Source organism: Mesoplodon densirostris, chromosome 20, assembly GCF_025265405.1.
Source record: "Mesoplodon densirostris isolate mMesDen1 chromosome 20, mMesDen1 primary haplotype, whole genome shotgun sequence".
Classification (NCBI taxonomy): domain Eukaryota; kingdom Metazoa; phylum Chordata; class Mammalia; order Artiodactyla; family Ziphiidae; genus Mesoplodon; species Mesoplodon densirostris.
Genome location: NC_082680.1, coordinates 41,907,581 through 41,927,419, shown reverse-complemented (window position 1 = coordinate 41,927,419; position 19,839 = coordinate 41,907,581). Strand labels below are relative to the sequence as shown.

General features: G+C 40.5%; 1 protein-coding gene and 1 pseudogene across 1 annotated transcript; one reads left to right on the top strand and one right to left on the bottom strand.

Moving 5' to 3' along the window:
• Positions 1–335: 335 nt before the first annotated feature.
• Positions 336–19,517, top strand: LOC132481196 (RNA/RNP complex-1-interacting phosphatase-like). The gene is made up of 7 exons (XM_060085868.1): positions 336–487; positions 1,892–1,967; positions 2,943–3,074; positions 6,603–6,730; positions 10,055–10,111; positions 15,163–15,265; positions 19,314–19,517. Exons 1-7 carry the CDS (start codon positions 387–389, stop codon positions 19,515–19,517), a joined length of 801 nt encoding a protein of 266 aa, XP_059941851.1. The 5' UTR covers positions 336–386.
• On the bottom strand, positions 11,849–12,550 carry LOC132481376 (RING finger protein 11-like; annotated as a pseudogene).
• Positions 19,518–19,839: the final 322 nt, after the last annotated feature.

The window sequence follows — 19,839 nt, the reverse complement described above, 5'->3', positions numbered from 1 at the left end:
AAGATAGAACAAGTGTGAATGTAAGCATTTGGGACATATCTGAAAGAACCACACAGGAAACTGGGCGAGTGGGACAACTTTGCATGTCCCGTAGGAGTGGAATTCTGAAGGGTACACACACGAACTAATGAACGTCTGCTACCAGCCTCCGGCTAAGGAGGGAATTGCAGCCGTCAGAGTCCTCCTCCCTAATGAAGCGTCTCAGTCCGCGCGCGTGGTGACGTCATCTGGACCGGCCGTGGCGCATGCGCAGTAGAAAGCGGCGCGCGAGCCCCGTGGGCTTGTTCCTGGGCGTTTGTGGCTCGGGGCCGTGTGCTGGTACCAGGGCCGCTGGGTTGGCGACTTTGGCACTCTTGGTGTTGGGCGGTTGGCATGTTGGGGGTGACATGAGCCAGTGGCATCATGCCCGTGTGCGCTGGTGTCAGCGTCGCGGCTTTTCCGGACGTTCGTCGGCCAGGAGGAAGGGCGGAAAGCACATCCCGGAAAGGTAACACGCCTCGGCCCCTGGGCGTTGCGGGTGGAGCTCAGAGCCCCTGGGCCTGGGCTTCGTGTCTTGTGCTGTCTCCTGTCACTGTTGCCCCCGGCCGCTGCCCCGTCCGCGCTGTGCTATAGGGGGTATTGGTCGTCTCGCGGCTGAGTTCACAGTGGTTGAAAGGGACAGTGTGAGATGTTCTGATTTCCCCCCACCGTTTTAAAAGGGGGGCTCTGGCCATTTCTCCTCGGGTAAAATGCAGAGGGACTGCTTTTTAAGATGGGACTGTGAGTGTTGTGGACACTCCTTAATTACCAAAATGGAGTCCCCTTGTATTCCTCAAGCTGTGTTGTTTTGGCAGAGAAAATGGGAGTAAGAGGAACTGCAACTAAGTTGAGTGAAAAAACGCACGGGTACTGCCGGATTTTCCATCGAAACAGTTGGTTTGTGTTGTGTCTGGGAATTATAAAGGTCGTACTGTTGCTTGCTAACCGGTGTCATTTGAGAGATCTACCTCTGTACGTTCAAATGATTGATTTGGGACTTTGCTCATGTGTGCAGTAAACCCTTTAATTCCCTAAGACCTTCCTTTCCTCCATCTCATAGCCCATTAAGCCCGCTTCAGTTTATCTCCTGAGTTTCTTTTGAATCTGTCAACTCATCCTCAACATGCTAATCCTGAACTTGCCTGTCTGTTGCAATTAGGTCCTAACTCGTGTCCATATTTCTTGTTTCCTTCCAATCCATTCTTCACACAAGAAACCTTAAAAGCAAGTTGGAACACTGCTCATAGACAGCGCTCAAAACCATTGTTTTGAGAATAGAAAACACACCGTTGGCCTTTAAGACTCTTCTTGGTCTAGAATCCTCTCTGCTTCTCTAGCCCCATCTTGTGCCACTATTACCCCCACTTTCTTTGCTTCAGATACACTGAGTTAACCTTAGTTCTCACTCATCTTACAGCAATCAGTTCAGATATTATTGTTCACTGTGATTCCTAGCATTACGAATTTTATCCTCAGGTTTTGTATGAGGACTAAAACACAACTGTGAAGTGGAAGAACTGAGTTCAAACACTCTCAGTCAACATGCATGTGTTAATGATACCATTGTAGTCAACACCGGGCTCGGTTGTATCAGGGATACAGAAGGTCTGGCCATCTCTGGGTTTAGATATCCCTTATTTGTTGAGACCTTTGCATTGTTTTGTTGCCTTTTATCTGTTTTCAAGACGGAAAACAGGAACAAGGGAAGTGTAGCTTATTACAAGGTAGGGTTGAATAAGTGGAGCAGCAAAATGCAAAGCAGAAAGAAGAGGGACCTACTATAGAGGGATATGCTTTGCATTTTCAGGGCACACTCATCCTATTCAAGGAAACAGCCTAACATAAAATTTGCCTAACAAAAATATATTAATAGTTGGAAGGACTATCTCCCAGTTGGACAGCAGATGCCTGGGACTTGTTTCATTGCTTTCAAAGTTCCTTTAAAAAAGGTAAGCAAAAGTTATTACCGTATTCTTCCAGAAATCTGAATTCACCATATAGAGCCCTGGCTCTCAACACCGTCATACTCCATTTTGCCTTTTTATAGCAAATACTTTTTAATACCTCCTTTACTATCCATAAATGGAATTTATAGATAAATACAACCTACTATTGTACTTAATTAAAAAAAATCCCAACGGAATGCCCTAACTATAAATAAAGAATAAAGTAATGATTAAGAGAGCAATATGTATCTTTGTATGTAAATGTTTGGGTATGACTATACTAGGAATAAAGAAATAGCTACTTGTACCATGAATGCAAAAATGTATGGACTTTGATTGATAATGATGTGTCAGTGTTGGTTCATGAATTCTCACCAATGAAGCACACTGGTATGGCATGTTGATAATGGGGAAGGCTGTGTGGGTGAAGGAGAGAGGGTGTAAGTGGGATCTGTGTACTTTTTGCTCCGTTTTGCTGTGAATGTCAAACTGCTCTAAAACTAGTCTACTAATTTAAAAAGAAAAGTGTGTTGCTGGCACTTGAATAACCAAACAGATCAATTGAACAGAGAACATAAATAAGCTAAATACATAAAAGAATATTTAGCAGTGAAAGCCATCCTTCATATAGGTAGATATTGAAGAAGTATTTATTTATGTGTCTACTTACAGGCACTCTGCTTGGAGCTGGCAATCCAGTGGTAGGCAAAATTGATGTGGTCCCTTCCTTCTGGGAATTTACAGTCCAGTTAGGACACCAACATGAAATAAACACTCATAGAAATAAATATATAGAAGTGAACTTATTTTCTTCCGTCTAATCTCTCTGGAAGAAAGGATTGTAATATCGCTTGTAAATTCCAGAGGAGGAAACATTACTTTGAGTCTCATATGTTAGCATCACAGGGTTTGAATAAATGGATAATATAGTAAAGGATTTTAGACACATGTTCCTTCTTATTTTATTCTTTCTGACAGAGTTTTGAAAAGAACTTGCTCCAGAAGAATGTTTTTCCCCCTTGCATGTTTTTTAACAAAATCCAAGAACAGAATGAAGAACTCGGGCTGATAATTGACCTAACGTACACGCACCGCTATTATAAGCCAGAGGTAAATGGAACCTGTAGTTGAAAACGACCTTCTTTCTCATACTGTCATAATTCATAGTAATTCAGTAGTTATCATCTTATGCTAAGGTGAATCCTGGCCTTCTTTTCATGGGTTCAGAAAGGGAAGCTAGTGGTTTCCTTAAATACACATTTGTAATTGCTGTTGCAAAATGAGATGAAAGATATGAATTGAACTATAGTATTTGGCAGTAGGCTGTAGATATGCTGAAGAAATTCTATAAGCTTCCATGTTCTATGTTTTGAAAACGAAGTAAACTTTTAGCAAGAATATTAGTAGCCTAAAAGGAAAGAAAGGTATGTGCATTATGTCTTTAGCACTTATTTGAAGCAGTTGCCTGAGCATGTTTAAGCATCAGGGTAAAAGACAATTGTTCTCTAAGTTTTATGCTTTCTTTTCCTAATACCTTCTGAGAGAGTACAGAAACCCATATATTCTCTTGGCCCATGTAGGACATACCAGTGCAAAAGAATTATCCTTCTTCTGACCTGTTCCATGGCCTTGGGAGACAGTAACTCCTAAAGTTTGTTAATATTTGTATAGCCATTTAGAAAGTTCTTTTATATCCATTGACTTAGTTAATCTTCACAACAATGCTTTGCTGTTGAAGTGGAAGTAGTACTGAGATCTCCTTCTGAGTGCTTACTCTGCACTAAGCTCAGAGGATAGACAACTACAATTGCTAATTTTACAGACGATGAAACTGAGTCTCGGACAAGGAAGCACTGAAATTTCAACTCAGTTATTCCTCTTTTTTTTTTACTGTGGTAAAATATACATAAATCATATTTATTTTAACCATTTATAAATATGCAGTTCAGTGGCATTAAATACAGTCACAGTGTTGTGTAACTATCACCACTGTCTATAACCCAAACTTGTTCATCATCCTCAACAAAAACTCTGTAATCATCCAACAGTTACAACCCCATTTTCCCTCCCACCAGCCCTTAGTAACCTCTATTCTATTTTCTGTGTCTATGAATTTGCCTCTTCTAGGTACCTCGTGTAAGTGGAATCTACAATATTTATCCTTCTATGTCTGGCTTATTTCACTAAACCTAGTGTTTTCAAGGTTCATCCATGTTATAGCATGTAAGAAAATGCCATTCCTTTTTTGCCTTAATAAATCCCACTGTGTGTATATACCATATTTTGTTATTCATCGGTTGATTGACACTTGGGTTGTTGCTACCTTGTAGCTATTGTGAATCATGCTGCTATGATCATTGGTGTACAAATATTTGTTCCAATCCCTGCTTTCAGTCCTTTTAGCTGTGCAGTGTAGGTAGTAGCAGAGTTGTTGGATCGTATGGTAGCTCTACGTTTAACATTTGAGAAACTGCCAAACGGTTTTCTACAGTGTCGTCTTGTTTTTAAACAATTATCAGAAATTTTAAACATATACAAAAGTATACAAAATACTGTAAATGTTCCCTGTATACCCATGAATTCATCCAGCTTTAATATTTACCAACTGATGGCTGTCATGTTTTATCTATACCCCCACCTGTTTCACCCCATTCCATGTTATCTTGAAGCAGCTCTGAGACAACATGTAATTATACGTATACATTAAAAAAATATTTATTTATTTATTTACTTACTTATTTATTTATCTTTGGGCTGTGTTGGGTCTTCGTTTCTGTGCGAGGGCTTTCTGTAGTTGTGGCAAGCGGGGACCACTCTTCATCACGGTGCGTGGGCCTCACACTATCGCGGCCTATCTTGCTGTGGAGCACAGGCTCCGGACGCACAGGCTCAGTAGTTGTGGTTCACGGACCTAGTTGCTCCACGGCATGTGGGATCTTCGCAGACCAGGGGTCGAACCCGTGTCCTCTGCATTGGCAGGCAGATTCTCTACCACTGTGCCACCAGGGAAGCCCCACCTATACATATTTGGTATTTATATTTAAAATATAGGACTTTTATTCCTTAATATCATTTTTAATAGTAAATACCCAGTGAGTGCTCAAATTTGCAGTTGTGTCCTAAATGTCATAAAAAATTGTTTTTAAGAATTTTGAATTAGATCCAAATAAGGTGCACACTTTGCCGTTGATTGTTAGGTCTCTAAAGTCTTATTTAATCTATAGGTTCTCCCTCCATGTCTTTCTCACTTTTTTTTCCTCCTTGACTTTTATTTTTAAAGAAAGCAGGTAATTTGTCCCATGTAGATTTTGATGGTTACATTCCATGTGTTGGTAACATATTCTTCAGTCCTTTTATTTCCTGTAAATTGGTAGTTGATCAGAATGAAGCTTGCATGTTTTGTTGTGGCAAGACAGTTTCATAGGTGATGATGTGTTCTTCCATGGAGATGTATAATTTTCTCTTTCTGTGATATTAGCAGTCACTGATGATTCATACCTACATCCATTAATTCAGTTGAGGCTTCCAAAAATGGTGGGGGCTTCCCTGGTCGTGCAGTGGTTGAGTGTCCTCTTGCCGATTCAAGGAACATCGGTTCGTGCCCCGGTCCGGGAAGATCACACATGCCGCAGAGTGCCTGGGCCCAAGAGCCATGGCTGCTGAGCCTGCGTGTCCGGAGCCTGTGCTCCACAACGGGAGAGGCCACAACAGGGAGAGGCCCGCGTATCTGAAAATTAAATAAATAAATAAATAAAATGGTGAATTCTGTTTTTCTTTTTTACACTTATTAGCTGGGTATATTTCTATAAGGAGAAGATTCCCCTCATCAACTATTTGGTTGCCCAGTTGTAGAGGCATGATTCTCTTCTTTTATTTAACAGTTTTCAAAATAATGAGTTGATTGACAGATATCCTCCAGTGGTGACCCATTTTTTAAATTTATTTATTCATGTCACTGTGGACTCCGCTACAGTTACTATTCTAACTGAGGCCCTATGTTTGACCAGTTGGAGCTTTCAGTGACTCCTGAGTCCTTTTGACATGACATCAGTTATTTCTAGACTTGTTCAGTAGTCAGAGCTAGGCAATATGTATGTTTGTTGCTAATATTTCTAAAATATGTCGTAGGTTCATACTGCTACTTTCCATTTAAATTCAGAACTAGAGAATTTTCACTTATCCTTTTCTGTCTTCTATTGATAGTCTACTTTCTCCCACCCCAAGAATACCAGTTCTCAACACTGCCTGAAATTTGCTCTATTTCCTAATTCGAATCCAAGTTCTTCTGATTCTATTCTACTATTCTACTTAGATCACAGCCTCTGTATGGCCCCTGAAATGTAAGATAGAACATAAATGTAGGTAGAACTGTTTATATCATTTTGAGTTACATGTGCATTCATTCACATAGATTTGCTTTTCCTTTTGCATGCCTAGTAACTGTCCATTCTGCAGTTTTAATGAAAATCAAGTGATACTTACTGGTTAAAGCAGCTTTGGAGAAAATGGCTCTTATCAGAATGACTGACATACTAAGTTTAATGTCCTCTCTTGGTTTATATTCCGCCTTCTCTAATTAATTTTTTATTCTTTCCCTACAAAGGAAATAATACATATTTTCATGGTTTTGCCTTATAGGACTTACCAGAAAGTATTCCTTATTTAAACATTTGTACAGTTGGGCATCCGGTGCCAGATGATGACACTATTATTAAATTTCAATGTGCTGTTAGTGGATTTCTGAAAGAAAATAAAGATAATGGCGAGTTCTTTGTGTTTTGTTTTTTTTTCCCTTTACCTGAACTTTGGTATGCATTTTGAGTGGGGTTGGGATTTTTAACATTTTTAATAGTTGTGACATTAGGCCTGTTGTGTTTGGTAACATGAAGGTGGAAATGTCAGATGGTGCTAATACAGTATGGTGTTTTTCCTGTTTATGGTCACAAACAATTTAGTTTAATTTGGAAAGTGATTTTTGTGAGAAATATGAACTGAACTAGCTTACTTATCTCTTTTTTAAACATTTGAATGGAAACTACATAAAAAAATAAAAATGTTCTTTTGTCCTATTTATTGGTTGAGAGGTGGAAGAAAAGGTTAAGACACTCAGGTTCTTAGCGTATATAAAAGAGAAAACATAAAGCAAAAGTTCGGAGTGGGACAGATCCCTAGAAGCCAAACAAAGCAGAGTGGACCAGAAGAGTGGCTTCCTCATCATATGTGTTTAAGATATTTTTGCTGCTTTTATACTTTGGGTGCAAGTGAGGAAGAACACTACCACCTCTTATTCTTATCTTGACAGACAGGAAGAACTTAAAAGGCTGGTGTTTTCTTGTTTGTGCTCTAAGATGTACTCTCTTGATACTAGGTCTTAATAGCGTCTGAATTTTAAGGATCCACTTGCCTTTTTCTACCATCTAACTATCAGAAGGAACATGGTATTTGCCATGTTTTAAGACTGAGGTATCTTTTGTCTTTGGATCACCACTGAACCACATGAGAAAGTGTTCGTTTTTTCCTTTCTAAATTTAGCCTGAGGAGTGTTGACTTTATTAAATAAACCTAAGAGACAGTACATATTCCATATATATAAAAAATGATAAACACATATACATAAAACAGGGAGTAGCGAGAAGGAATAGAGATGGAGGTGGGAAGATAGTGGATAGGAGGTGAGAAAGAGAGGGAGAGACTGGAATTTCAAGGTAAATTTTCATTCTATAAGCTGGTTGCTTAATGCAGGTCCTAGCTCTTAAATATCTTAAGCCCTATTCACAGATCTTCCCTGTACTTTAGCTTTAAAACTTGAGAGACTTGGCCTTGCCTGTGATATCCAGGGTGTCTAGAAAGGAGGCAAATTTTCTGATTTGTGTAAACTGTAGTCACAGAAATGTTACCTCTTAAGATGTTAGGGTGCAGCTGCCGGCCTCCTCACTTCCTCCAGGCTCCTTTGTGTGTGTTCTGTGTGCTCCGCGTGGGCTAGAAGATCCTTACAAGTGCATGAGAGCACGTTTGTCAACCTTGATTGTTCACATGTTATGCCAAGTGTAGTCCATCGCATATGCTGACTCCTCTGTGGGTCTTCTGCATGCAGTGGGCTAACTTCACCATGCTCCGTGGCATTGCAGTCTCAGGACCTTAGTTATGATCCATTGGTGGCTTCCTCTGCTATCAGCCCCTCCCACAGATGCCAGGCTCACTGATAATGAGGAGGAGACTATAGTATCCACTCCCTAGAATTCGAAGAGACTCAGAAAATAAATTGTTTTAGTAAACACCGAGAGGCTCATAGGTTTGTTGTTCGGGCACGGGGATAGAGAGGTGACTAGAAGTCTTTGTTCAGTAGCAACTTAGAGTTATCTAGGAAGCTAAACATGTAGTGACTCGAAGTGGGTTAATTATAATAAAAGAATCAAGTGCAGCAGGAATATAGAGGAGAAACTGAGGAAGGCCTGACTGAGGAGACAGCGTTTGAGCTGAGCTTCGTGGAAGAGGATTTTGCTGGAATGAGGAAAGGACAGCTGAGCTATTGCGAACAGGTACCGAAGGCACAGGGCTTGATCTTGTGCTCTGGAGGGGCAGCCTCTTGTGTGACTAGAGGGTAGTGTGAAAGGGCAAGGAATTCATACATTCCTTTACACCAAATATTTATAAAACTCCTTCTAAGTTGAAGGCACTGTTCGAGGCAGTAGGAACAGAACCACGTTCTTGCCCTTATGTACTTTACCTTCTAGTGCGGGAGAGAGATGAGTAAATAAGTAAATATGTGGAGTGTCAAGTGGCGGTAAATGCTTTGGAGAATAAAAACACAAGATGAAGAGGTGAGGGAATGTGGTAGGTGATCAGGGAAGTCCCCTCTATTACGATGTCGATTGAGCAGAGCCTTGAAGTGAGAAATAAAGCTTTTGGATATCTGGGAGAGTGGAGATGGGTGGGGAGGGTGTGTTCTGAAGCAGAAGGAATAGTAGGTGCAAAGTCCCTGAGGCACGACGGTGCTTGGCATGTTTGAGGAATAGTATGGAGGGCAGTGTGGCTGGACAGGGGAAAGTGAGTGAGGGCAGGGCAGTAGAGAATGGGATCAGGGAGGCTGGCAGGGGAAAGGAGGGAGGTGGATGATGCAGAGTCTTGTAATTTAGTTTGAACTTGTCATTCAGTTGGAGAGACAGACTGGTATTTGTTTATAAAGAGTTCTCAATGCTGTGCTAAAAACTTGGGCTTTATTCTGTGCTAAGTGAAGATATTTAAGGAACAGAGCAATCCAGCCAAGTTTCTATTTTAGAAAGGTAACATTTTCCATGTGGAAGATCAGTTGAAATACAAGTGATTGTTAGAATTGTAGGGCGGTAGTAATCCAGGCAGGAGATGACGAATGCCAGACACCACGTAGTCACAGACATACCTTTTGCAGAGATCAGCTACATGTTGTTGTTTTTTATTTACTTCCTCATATAATTTTATTAAGTGCTGGTCCACGAAATACTGTGGCATAGTTGGAAAAATCTGAGACTCGATTCTAGTCTCTTTTCTGTTTGCCTGCTGTGCAGCTTAGGCTTACGTCTGAAGCCTTACTTTTTCATTGTGAAATAAGCACGGTGCTACTCACCTGAGTCCTGCTGAGGCACGTAGACCTGTGGCATGTGAGGAGCAGTGAATGAGAGAAGGAATGGAGGTGCTTTGGGACCCCAAGAGCCCTTCAGAAACTGTTTGTCCTTTTTAATATTGAGCATTAAAAGTGAAGGCATTCCATTTCTTTCACTCAAAAACAAATTCTATTCTTCTGATAGCCTGTTTTATTTCCACTCCATTTTACTATAGTCAAATCAGTTCCTGATGGACATTCTCCATTCCATACAATTGCATCTGATTGGAGGCTATGCAAAAATTCCAAGACACAATGAATTTTGACTTTATAGGACTTAATTCTTTATAGTATGTTCCTGCAAAAACACTCTTTTCTTCAGAGTTTTTCCTTTTCAGGATAGTGGTCGTGTTCTGGTAACTAATAAAGGCTACTCTTAAGAAAATTGTATAACCTGTTTTTAGTGTTTCTACTTTGCTTACTTAATTCCATATTCCCTTTTTATATACAGACTTATTGGTGTCCACTGTACCCCTGATTTAAACAGGACTGGCTACCTCATCTGCAGGTGAGTTGCCAACCCCAAGAGGCAGACCATGTTTAAATTATTCTGTTTACAGTAGTAATGTAAGTTAATGTAAGCTGAATGCAAAAAATGCAGTCAGAGAAATGTATGAAGTGGAAGGCAATTTTGCCCCCTACTCAGAGGTTATGGCCAGTAATAATTTAGCACATATTTTTTGAGACATAAAAAATCCAGATATAAGCATATACAATGGTCCCTTGGTATCTGCAGGGGATTGTTTTTAGTACTCCCCATGGATACCAAAATCCTCGGATGCTCAAGTCCCGTAATGTAAAATGGTGTAGTATTGTCGGCCTTCCATATCTGTAGGATATGAAACCGTTGGATATACAGAACTGACTGTACATGTGATTTAATGGTATAGTATTTAGACATTCTGGTTTATAATTTAATATATGTTGGGCATCTTCCTATGAAAATATTTAGAGACCTCAATCTTATTTATTTATTCATTCATTCATTCATTTATTTATTTTATTTATTTATTTTTTTCCTCCAAATTGGCTTTAGGTAGTTGGATATAAATTAATGAACAAAAACTTAAGCAAGATACACGTAAGAATTTAATAGAACCTGATACTCTGATTCTTTCAGTTTTTCTCAAACTCATCATGGGGCTTGTAAGAAAATTAACCAACATGGACACTACTACAGTTGAATGTCAAATCCTTACGTGCTTGTGACATACCAAATTCTTCAATAATGCACTTATGAAGAACCCTTCAAGAGACTTGTGTTTTGTATGTAGAAAAGTGTTGATTTCTTTGAGGAGTGAAGCATTCAGCTTTAGTGGATAAATCCTTGTTAGGCTGAGGCAATCATTATCATACCCCTCTTTGCCATAAATTGTCTTATGAATGGTCATATCAGTCTGTTTTGGCAAATGAGTAATGAGGGGAAGGCTGTTATTGTGCTTATGAGAATGATATTTTTCTCTGAAAAAAGATAAATATGCATTAGGAAAATGACCATTTGGACTCTTTTTCTGCTTGCTCCTTGTTTTGTTAGAATATGATACTTGGTTTTACAGCAGCCATCTTGTGACCCTGAGATGATCGTATGCCAATAAGGACAAATGGTAGATTAGAAAGAACCAGCAAAGACAGAAAAGAGCACCATCAATAGTAACAACAATCACAGCAAAAGAGTAATGGGACCTTAACTTGTGGAGTTCCTATAAAGTAAAAAAATAAATGCTCTATGTTTATTCTTAAAAACAGGAACTATGCAAACAAGCTTAAAACTACTTTTTTTGTGTGCCAGTGTTATAAAATGTAGCTATTAAGTAAAACCTTGACCGAGATGCCAGCAACTTCAGAAAAGAATTTGGAAAGGGGGAAGCAGCATGTTATCTCACTTAGGAAATACAACCACTATCTTTATGCTAATCCTTGACAGAGAATTAAAACATATATAGGTGCTGTAACACTTTACATAAATCCTATGTACTGGAGCAATAACAAGATCTAAATACAATTATATTTTTAAACCCTGGGTGAAGGCTTTCCATAAAAATAGCATCCTACTTTTCCCCCTAAATTTCTAAACTATCACGTACTTTTCCCCAACATCTGCAGCCGTTAAGGAATTTTTAGGAAACTTTCATGCATGATCTTAATTCCTAACCCCCGGCTCTTTGGGCTCAAAGACAAAAGATCCAAACCACCAAAAATGATGGTTCTCTTGAAGTCAGGTGAGAGACACGGGCTCAGTTAGACTCTAGGACAAAAGCAGTGCTGCATCAACTGTCTCCATGCAGGAGGGGCACGTAAGGGATCTCATCAGCCAGTCATCTGTACAGCCCAGGTGATCTGCATACACAGCAGAAATCAAACTGGGTTCTCATAAGCAAAGTCCATCATACAGATCACACACTCCCGGATCTTGTTTTTAATATTGGTTTTATTTTATTGATTGATTTTTTCTTGTCTGTTTGTGCCGGGTCTTAGTTGCAGCCGCTGGGCTCCTTAGTTGTGGCATGCAAACTCATAGTTGCGTCATGCGTGTGGGATCTAGTTCCACGAACAGGGAATGAACCCGGCCCCCCTGCATTGGGAGTGTGGAGTCTTTAGCCAGTGCACCACCAGGGAAGTCCGCCGGATCCTTTCTTCTGCTCCATTGCTTCCAGGGTCATAAACACCTTTAAGCTGATGCAGTGTGAGGCCTATTCTTTGAGCTATCCTATTTGGTTCCTCTCAGCTGAGTTGCTAGGCGAGTCTGGCTAGGTGTTGAGTGATAGACCAAAACTGGAACTTGATCCAGATATGGCGGCAGCAGCTCCTGATCCAGCTCCGTCCCCTTGCCAAAGCCAGCCCAGTCGGACTGAGACTTGCGAGGCAGCGAGATGTCATCCGAAGTGGGGGACTTATGGCACTTCCTCATCTTCCAGGGCTTGAGTGTGTGTTCCGTGTGCTGTTTTGACAGTCTTCCAACCTCATTCTTTTTTCTAATTAACTAATTAATTAATTATTTAAAATTTATATTTGAATTTTAAACATTTATTTATTTTTTATACAGCAGGTTCTTACCAGTTATCTGTTTTTTACATATTAGTGTATATATGTCAATCCCAATCTTCCAATTCATCTCACCACCACCGACCCCCGCCCTGCCCCACTTTCCCCCTTTGGTGTCCATACGTTTGTTCTCTACATCTGTGTCTCTATTTCTGCCTTGCAGACCGGTTCTTCTGTACCGTTTTTCTAGATTCCACATATATGCATTAATATACAATATTTGTTTTTCTCTTTCTGACTTACTTCACTCTGTATGACAGTCTCTAGGTCCGTCCACGTCTCTACAAATGACCCAATTTCGTTCTTTTTTATCTCTGAGTAATATTCCATTGTATATACGTACCACTTCTTCTTTATCCTTTTATCTTTCCATGGGCATTTAGGTTGCTTCCATGGCCTACCTATTGTGAATAGTGCTGCCTTGAACATTGGGGTACATATGTCTTTTTGAATTGTTGTTTTCTCTGGGTATATGCCCAGTAGTCGGATTGCTGAATCATGTGGTAATTCTATTTTTAGTTTTAAAGGAACCTCCATACTATTCTCCGTAGTGGCTGTATCAGTTTACATTCCCACCAGCAGTGCAAGAGGGTTCCCTTTCCTCACACCCTCTCCAGCATTTGTTCTTTGTAGATTTTCTGATGATACCCATTCTAACCGGTGTGAGGTGATACCTCATTGTAGTTTTGATTTGCATTTCCTTAATAATTAGTGATGTTGAGCAACTTTTCATGTGCCTCTTGGCCATCTTGGAGGCTGTCTCTATGTCTTCTTTGGAGAAATGTCTATTTAGGTCTTCTGCCCATTTTTTGATTGGGTTGTTTGATTTTTTAATAGTGAGCTGCATGACCTATTTATATATTTCGGATATTAATCCTTTGTTGATTCGCTTGCAAATATCTTCTCCCATTCTGAGGGTTGTCTTTTCATCTTCTTTACACTTTCCTTTGTTGTGTAAAAGCTTTTAAGTTTCATTAGGTCCCATTTGTTTACTTATTTTTAATGCTGCATTGTTCCTTTGCTCACTGATGAACATATAAAAGTCAGAAGTTTTTGATATTATAAAACATGAAATTAATGAACATTCCTGTGTGAGCACCATTGAATATATATGCTTTGTCTCAGTTTACTTCATTCAGAATGGAACTTCTGCATCATAGAGTTTATGTCCTTATGCTTTGGGTGGATGTTGCTACACTGTACCAGTTTATGGTTGTTCATGCAGGAAATACTTATTGAGCATGTGTTATGTTTAAGCACCGTGCTGGGTGCTAGCAAAAAGACTTGTGAAATTTTGTGAGTGAAGAGACTTGACCTGCCCTTTGTGAATTCTAACAGTCCAGAGAGGGAATAGATACTCAAGAATCATACTCTGCATGTAAAATTACAACTCTGACAAGTGCCAAGGAGAAGAACATGGTACCATGAGATCATATTTTAGGGAGGACTTGATCTCATCATGGAGATTAGAGAAGGTTTATTTACAGATGTTTCAGCTGATATCTGAAGGATGAGTAGGAATTAACCAGATAGGGAGGTTGGGGAGAGATTTCTGAGCATAAGGAATAGCAGAAGACCCTATAAGAGGAAAGCATATGCTGTGTTGGAGGAACTGGCCTGGAAGGTGGGGCTGTTGGGGGAGCATGTGATTATAATGGAGCTACAAGTGTGGGGTAGGAGCTCGATCGTTCAAGCTTATGTTTAAGGTTTCAGACTTTAACTAAGAGTAATAGAAAACAATTGAACTTTTTTTGTTGAAGGTGAGTGTGTGGAACATACCCAACTGCACTTTCAACCTATCATTTTGTTACCGAGAGGAGAATGCACTGCAGGGAGAAAGAGTGGAAGAGAGGAAACAAGTTAGGAGACTGTTGTAGAAATTGGGGATAATGGTGGCGTGGACCAGGGTGTGGTGGTCATTTTGGTGGAAGGATGTTCACAGATTCTAGAGGTATGTAGGTAGCTTCATTGTTAGCACTGGTGGTGGGTTGAGGATGAGGGCGAGGGAGAAGTAGCCATCAGTGATGGTGAGTCCTAAGTTTCTGGCTCCGATGGTTGGTTAGATAGGGTTTTGTAGATATGATGTACATATTTATCCTAATTCGCCTTTTGTTATTTGTTGGTTCTTGATGAATACTCTGTCATATTAAGTCTCCTGTTTTTAGCGTACAGAGCATTTTCACCGAAACTGACTGTTGCATGTTATCAGATAAGTTTTTAACATCTGCCAGTTTGGTCCTGTATTTTATTCTCTTTCATTTATTAATTAAATTGTTGTATTATTGTAAATAATTATATTAATAGCTCTTCTAAAGTTGCTTTATCCTTGCGTCCTTGGAGTAACGCCTTTTTGTAGTCATGGTGTATATCATTCTTTAATAATTATTGATTAGAAGTGCTGATATTTTCTTAGGATTTTTATATATATATTTGTAAAGCAAAATAGGGCCTTTTTTGCAGAAAGTTGATTTTCTTTTCTTTTTATTTACAAATGACTCGAATTTTGTTGTTTTGTAGATATTTGATTGATACAGAAGGCATGAGGCCAGATGCTGCAATTGGATGTAAGTATAAGGCTTTTCACTACTTTTCCATTTTTATAAAATTTGAAGTTAGAAGTGTACGGGAATTTCTCGAATTTTGGAAAAAGAGAAAAGTTTGTAATTCATTTCATCTGACATAAGATAACCTTTTATTAAAAGTTTATAAAGGGATGTATCTGGAAATAGACATAACAGCCTGAATAATTAGTCAGTGGATTTTAGCATTTTTTTCTTTTTTAAATTTATTTAATTAATTAATTTATTTTTGATATTATATACACTGCACAACCAAGGAAGTCCCTTTGTCTTCCTTCCTTCCTTCTTTCCTTTTTTCCTTTCTTTAAACATCCAAGTCATTTAAAATACATGACTTCTTAGTAAAAAAAAATCTGCAGTTCATATAACCAAGGGGTTTATAACTTCTCCTCTAAAAGTTATATTCCTGGGACTTCACTGGTGGTCCAGTGGTTAAGACTCTGCCATTCCAATGCAGCAGGCGTGGGTTCAATCCCTAGTTGGGGAGCTACGATCCCACATGCTGCACAGCCAAAGAAAAATTTTTAAAATGTTCTATTCCTATATTATTGAATTTAGTTGTTTAGATTTTTTTTTCTTTTGCTGTACCTGGGCCTGTCACTGTTGTGGCCTCTCCCGTTGTGGAGCACAGTCTCCGGACACACAGGCTCAGCAGCCATGGCTCACGGGTCCAGCCACTCCGCGGCATGTGGGATCCTCTCAGACCGGGGCCCAAACCCATGTTCCCTGCATCGGCAGGCAGACTCTCAAGCCCTGCGCCACCAGGGAAGCCCTAGATTTTCTTTTAATGTTTAGAAGATTTCCATTTATTTACCAGGAACAAACAAAATCTAATGTAAAAATAGTTTTCCAGAAACTATTTCCATCATTGTCTTCTTCCCTTTCTCCTGCAGACTGATGTTTTCTCTTTACAAGGTCTCTGTCATTCCATCAGAAAGCTGCTCTTCTTCTGGTTTCATAAGAGATGGTGAACAGTGGTAAAATATCCAGGTTACCTAAATTTCTAGAGTACACTTCAGGGAGCGAATGATGCAGTGGGATGTTGGCGCAGAGTGAGAGATACAGATTCTGGTGAGACTGAGAGTCATTCACAAACATTACTGGGCTGTGGTGAAGGGAGAAGAAAAATAAATGAGGTTCCTGCTGGTGGACGGGAAGCCAAAACGAAGAAGAATGGTGCATAGCTGGGCAGTGTAGTTAGGACCATAAGTGCTGTGTCTTCTGATAGTAATTATGAACAGAAACCAACTAATAATTACTAATAACATGTAGGTGACCAACCCTTGAGAGCTGCGGCAGAGAGAAGGAAAGATGGCATTATACCTCGTCTCTGGTTCATTGAGTTTCCCAGTCTGGGTTTTGACCAGTCTTGGGTGAAATCATAACTAAATCATTTTTGCTAAGGTGATCAGCTTTCGTGGGTTCCTTTCCCTGCACTCTGTCCAATGATAAAGCCCACTGGTTTATGCCTCCTGGAAAACAGTTATTTCAAAAGAGTATAAGTGAAGCATTGATGAAACAGCCATGAAGACCATGTTTCCACTTGGCCTCTCACATCCTTTTCAAAGCGCTTTAAAACCTTTTTCATTCAAAAATCAATAAAAGAGGGCTTCCCTGGTGGTGCAGTGGTTGAGAGTCCGCCTGCCGATGCAGGGGACATGGGTTCGTGCCCCGGTCCGGGAAGATCCCACATGCCGCGGAGTGGCTGGACCCGTGAGCCATGGCCGCTGGGCCTGCGTGTCCAGAGCCTATGCTCCGCAACGGGAGAGGCCACAACAGTGAGAGGCCCGCGTACCACAAAAAAAAAAAAAAAATCAATAAAAGAAAAGGATTGGGATCAAGTCCCGTACAGAGGTAGTGTAAGAAAAAAAAAGAGAATAAGGAGCAGAATAGCATCTCTTCAGACAATAAAATCAAGTTGGAAAAAACTGGTCCGAAACACAGATCAAAACTGTAACCTATTATTTCATAGTTGACTAAAAGATGTTAGGAAGAACAATGGAAAAGATGAAAGAACGTGTGTCGAGGAGGGAATGGGAAGTTACTTTTTAATGGCTATAGAGGAGTGAGTCTCTGTTTGCGATGGTAGAAAAGTTCTGGAGATGGTAAATGCTGATAAATGCCACCTATGGGTGTTTGGTTTTACTTGATCTTCTTCCATGAAAGGGTTTGGAGAGATTCAGAAACTATGCTCCTGCCTCCATCTTTCTGAAGTCCTGCTCAATATTTTGACATAATTATTATTATTATTATTTTTTGCAGTACGCGGGCCTCTCACTGTTGTGGCCTCTCCCGTTGCAGAGCACAGGCTCTGGACGCGCAGGCTCAGTGGCCATGGCTTACGGGCCTGGCCGCTCCACGGCACGTGGGATCCTCCCGGACCGGGACATGCACCTGTCTCCCTTGCCTCAGCAGGTGGACTCTCAACCACTGCACCAGCAGAGAAGACCTTGACATAATTATTTTGAATTTGGATAGTGCTGATGGCTGCACAGCATTGTGAATGTCTTTAATGTTACTGAATTGTATACTTGAAAATGGTTGAAATACTAAATTTTGTTCTCTGTATATTTTACAATAATAAAAATAACAGATGAACGAACAGCATAAACCAGAATTAGGTAAGATGATAGAACTCAGGACAGAATTCAAAATAAAAGAAAAAAAATTTAGAAAAGCCGACTAAATTTAAAATAATAAGAGAGTGGGGACTTCCCTGTTTGTCCAGTGGTTAAGAATCTGCCTTCCAATGCAGGAGATGCAGGTTCGATGCCTGGTTGAGGAAATGAGATCCCACATGCCGCAGGGCAACTAAGCCCGACACCACAACTAGTGAGCCCACATGCTGTGGAGCACAAACGCCACAATTTGAGAGCCCACGAGTCGCAAGGAAGAGCCCACGCACTGCAACGAAGAGCCCACGTGCTGCAACTAATACCCGACACCGCCAAAAAGAAATAAATTAAATAAAATAATACAGGTGAATGAACATAATGGATAGTGCCTTAAGAGAAACAAGACAAGGAAAAATGTTTTTTAAATCAAATAGAACATAAAAAGAACTTTAGAGAAATGGAAAACATAAAAGATAGGCAAAAATGAGTCAGGACAGCTCTGAAAAGAGTAATATAAGTACGTATAAGAATCTATTATACCATAAAAGTGACATATCAAATCCGTGGGACAGATGAGTCAATAAATTGTGATACATCCATGTTGAGGTATAACTAGTTCTTTGGAAGGATCCACAACATGGCAAAAGCAGATGCCTCTGAGGAGGGAAATGTGTGGCTGAGGAACATGGGGAAAAGGGTGACTTTTCATTGAATACCCCTGTGTACCTTTTCTAATGTTCTGTCATGTGAATTTCATACCTCTGAAGGTCGTCTGAGTTCAAACCCCAGTTCCCCCAATTACTAGCTCTTAATCTTGGGCAAACTCTTCATACTCTGCAAGCCTCTTTGTCTGTGAAATAAGGTCAGTAACTTAACCTGGTGCTGCCTGGCACAGAATCAACTGTCAATAAATGGCGATTATTAGTGTAAACAACCGAAATGCCGATCAATGGGAGAATGGAAATTTTAAATGTGGTGTATATGTGAAATATTATACAGTCGTAAAAATGAATGAAGTAGCGACACATGCTACGACATGGACGAACTTGAAAACATTATGCTAAGTGAAAGAAGCCCCACAGAGTGGCCACATTTGTATTATTTCATGAAATGTCCAGAAAAGGCCAAACCATAGTGACAGAAAGGAAATGAATGGTTGCAGGGACTGAAGGAGGAGGGGATGAAGAGGGCCAGCTGATGGTTACAGGGGCTTCTTTTTGGAGTGATGAATATGTGATGGGTTAGATGACGGTGATGGTTGCATAGGCTTGAGAATGTACGCAATGACGCTGAATTTGCAGTCTCAGGAGGCGAATTTTATGGCATGTGAATGACATCTCAAAAAAATAATTTTGAAAATGAAAATTGCCAGTTTTCCCATTTTCACTCTCCACGCTCCACTATTCACTGCCTCCATCTCTCCCTTCTCCCCACGTCATTCCTTTTGACGCCCACCCCTGCCACTATCTCCCAGCCTCACTCCCTCGAGCTGCCCCACGAGGCCTCCCGGGGAGCCCCTGAACCGCTGGGTGCCTGTGTCCTGTGGCTGTTGGAGCCGTTGCCCAGTGCCCGTGTCCCACAGCTCTCACCCATGACCGTGGACGCGTCCGTAGGATTTTTGTCAAGCGTTTCACTTGATGGTGATGTTTACAGAAGGTGGCACGCCCCCTGTCAATGAAGGAAGCCCCTCAAGTTAATACTTAGGCCTGTCCAGAAGCTTGATCTCATCCACCAGTAGCCTCAGCATGCTGTGCTCTGAAAGCCACGTTGGACGCCTGCAGGCACCTGCAAATACTGAGGACTTGAGAGGCATTTGGGCCTCAAATTGAGGCCTTGTACCTCCACATGCGAGGTGACCTCAGCCCTTTGCTGCACCTCTCTAAGTGAAGTGGCACAGGAATACTGGCCTTGCCTGTCGTTGCCAGGCTTAACTGAATAGTGCATTAGCTGCCCTGGTGCTTAGGTGTTGAGTACATGGTGATTTGCATTCCAGGCCCTAT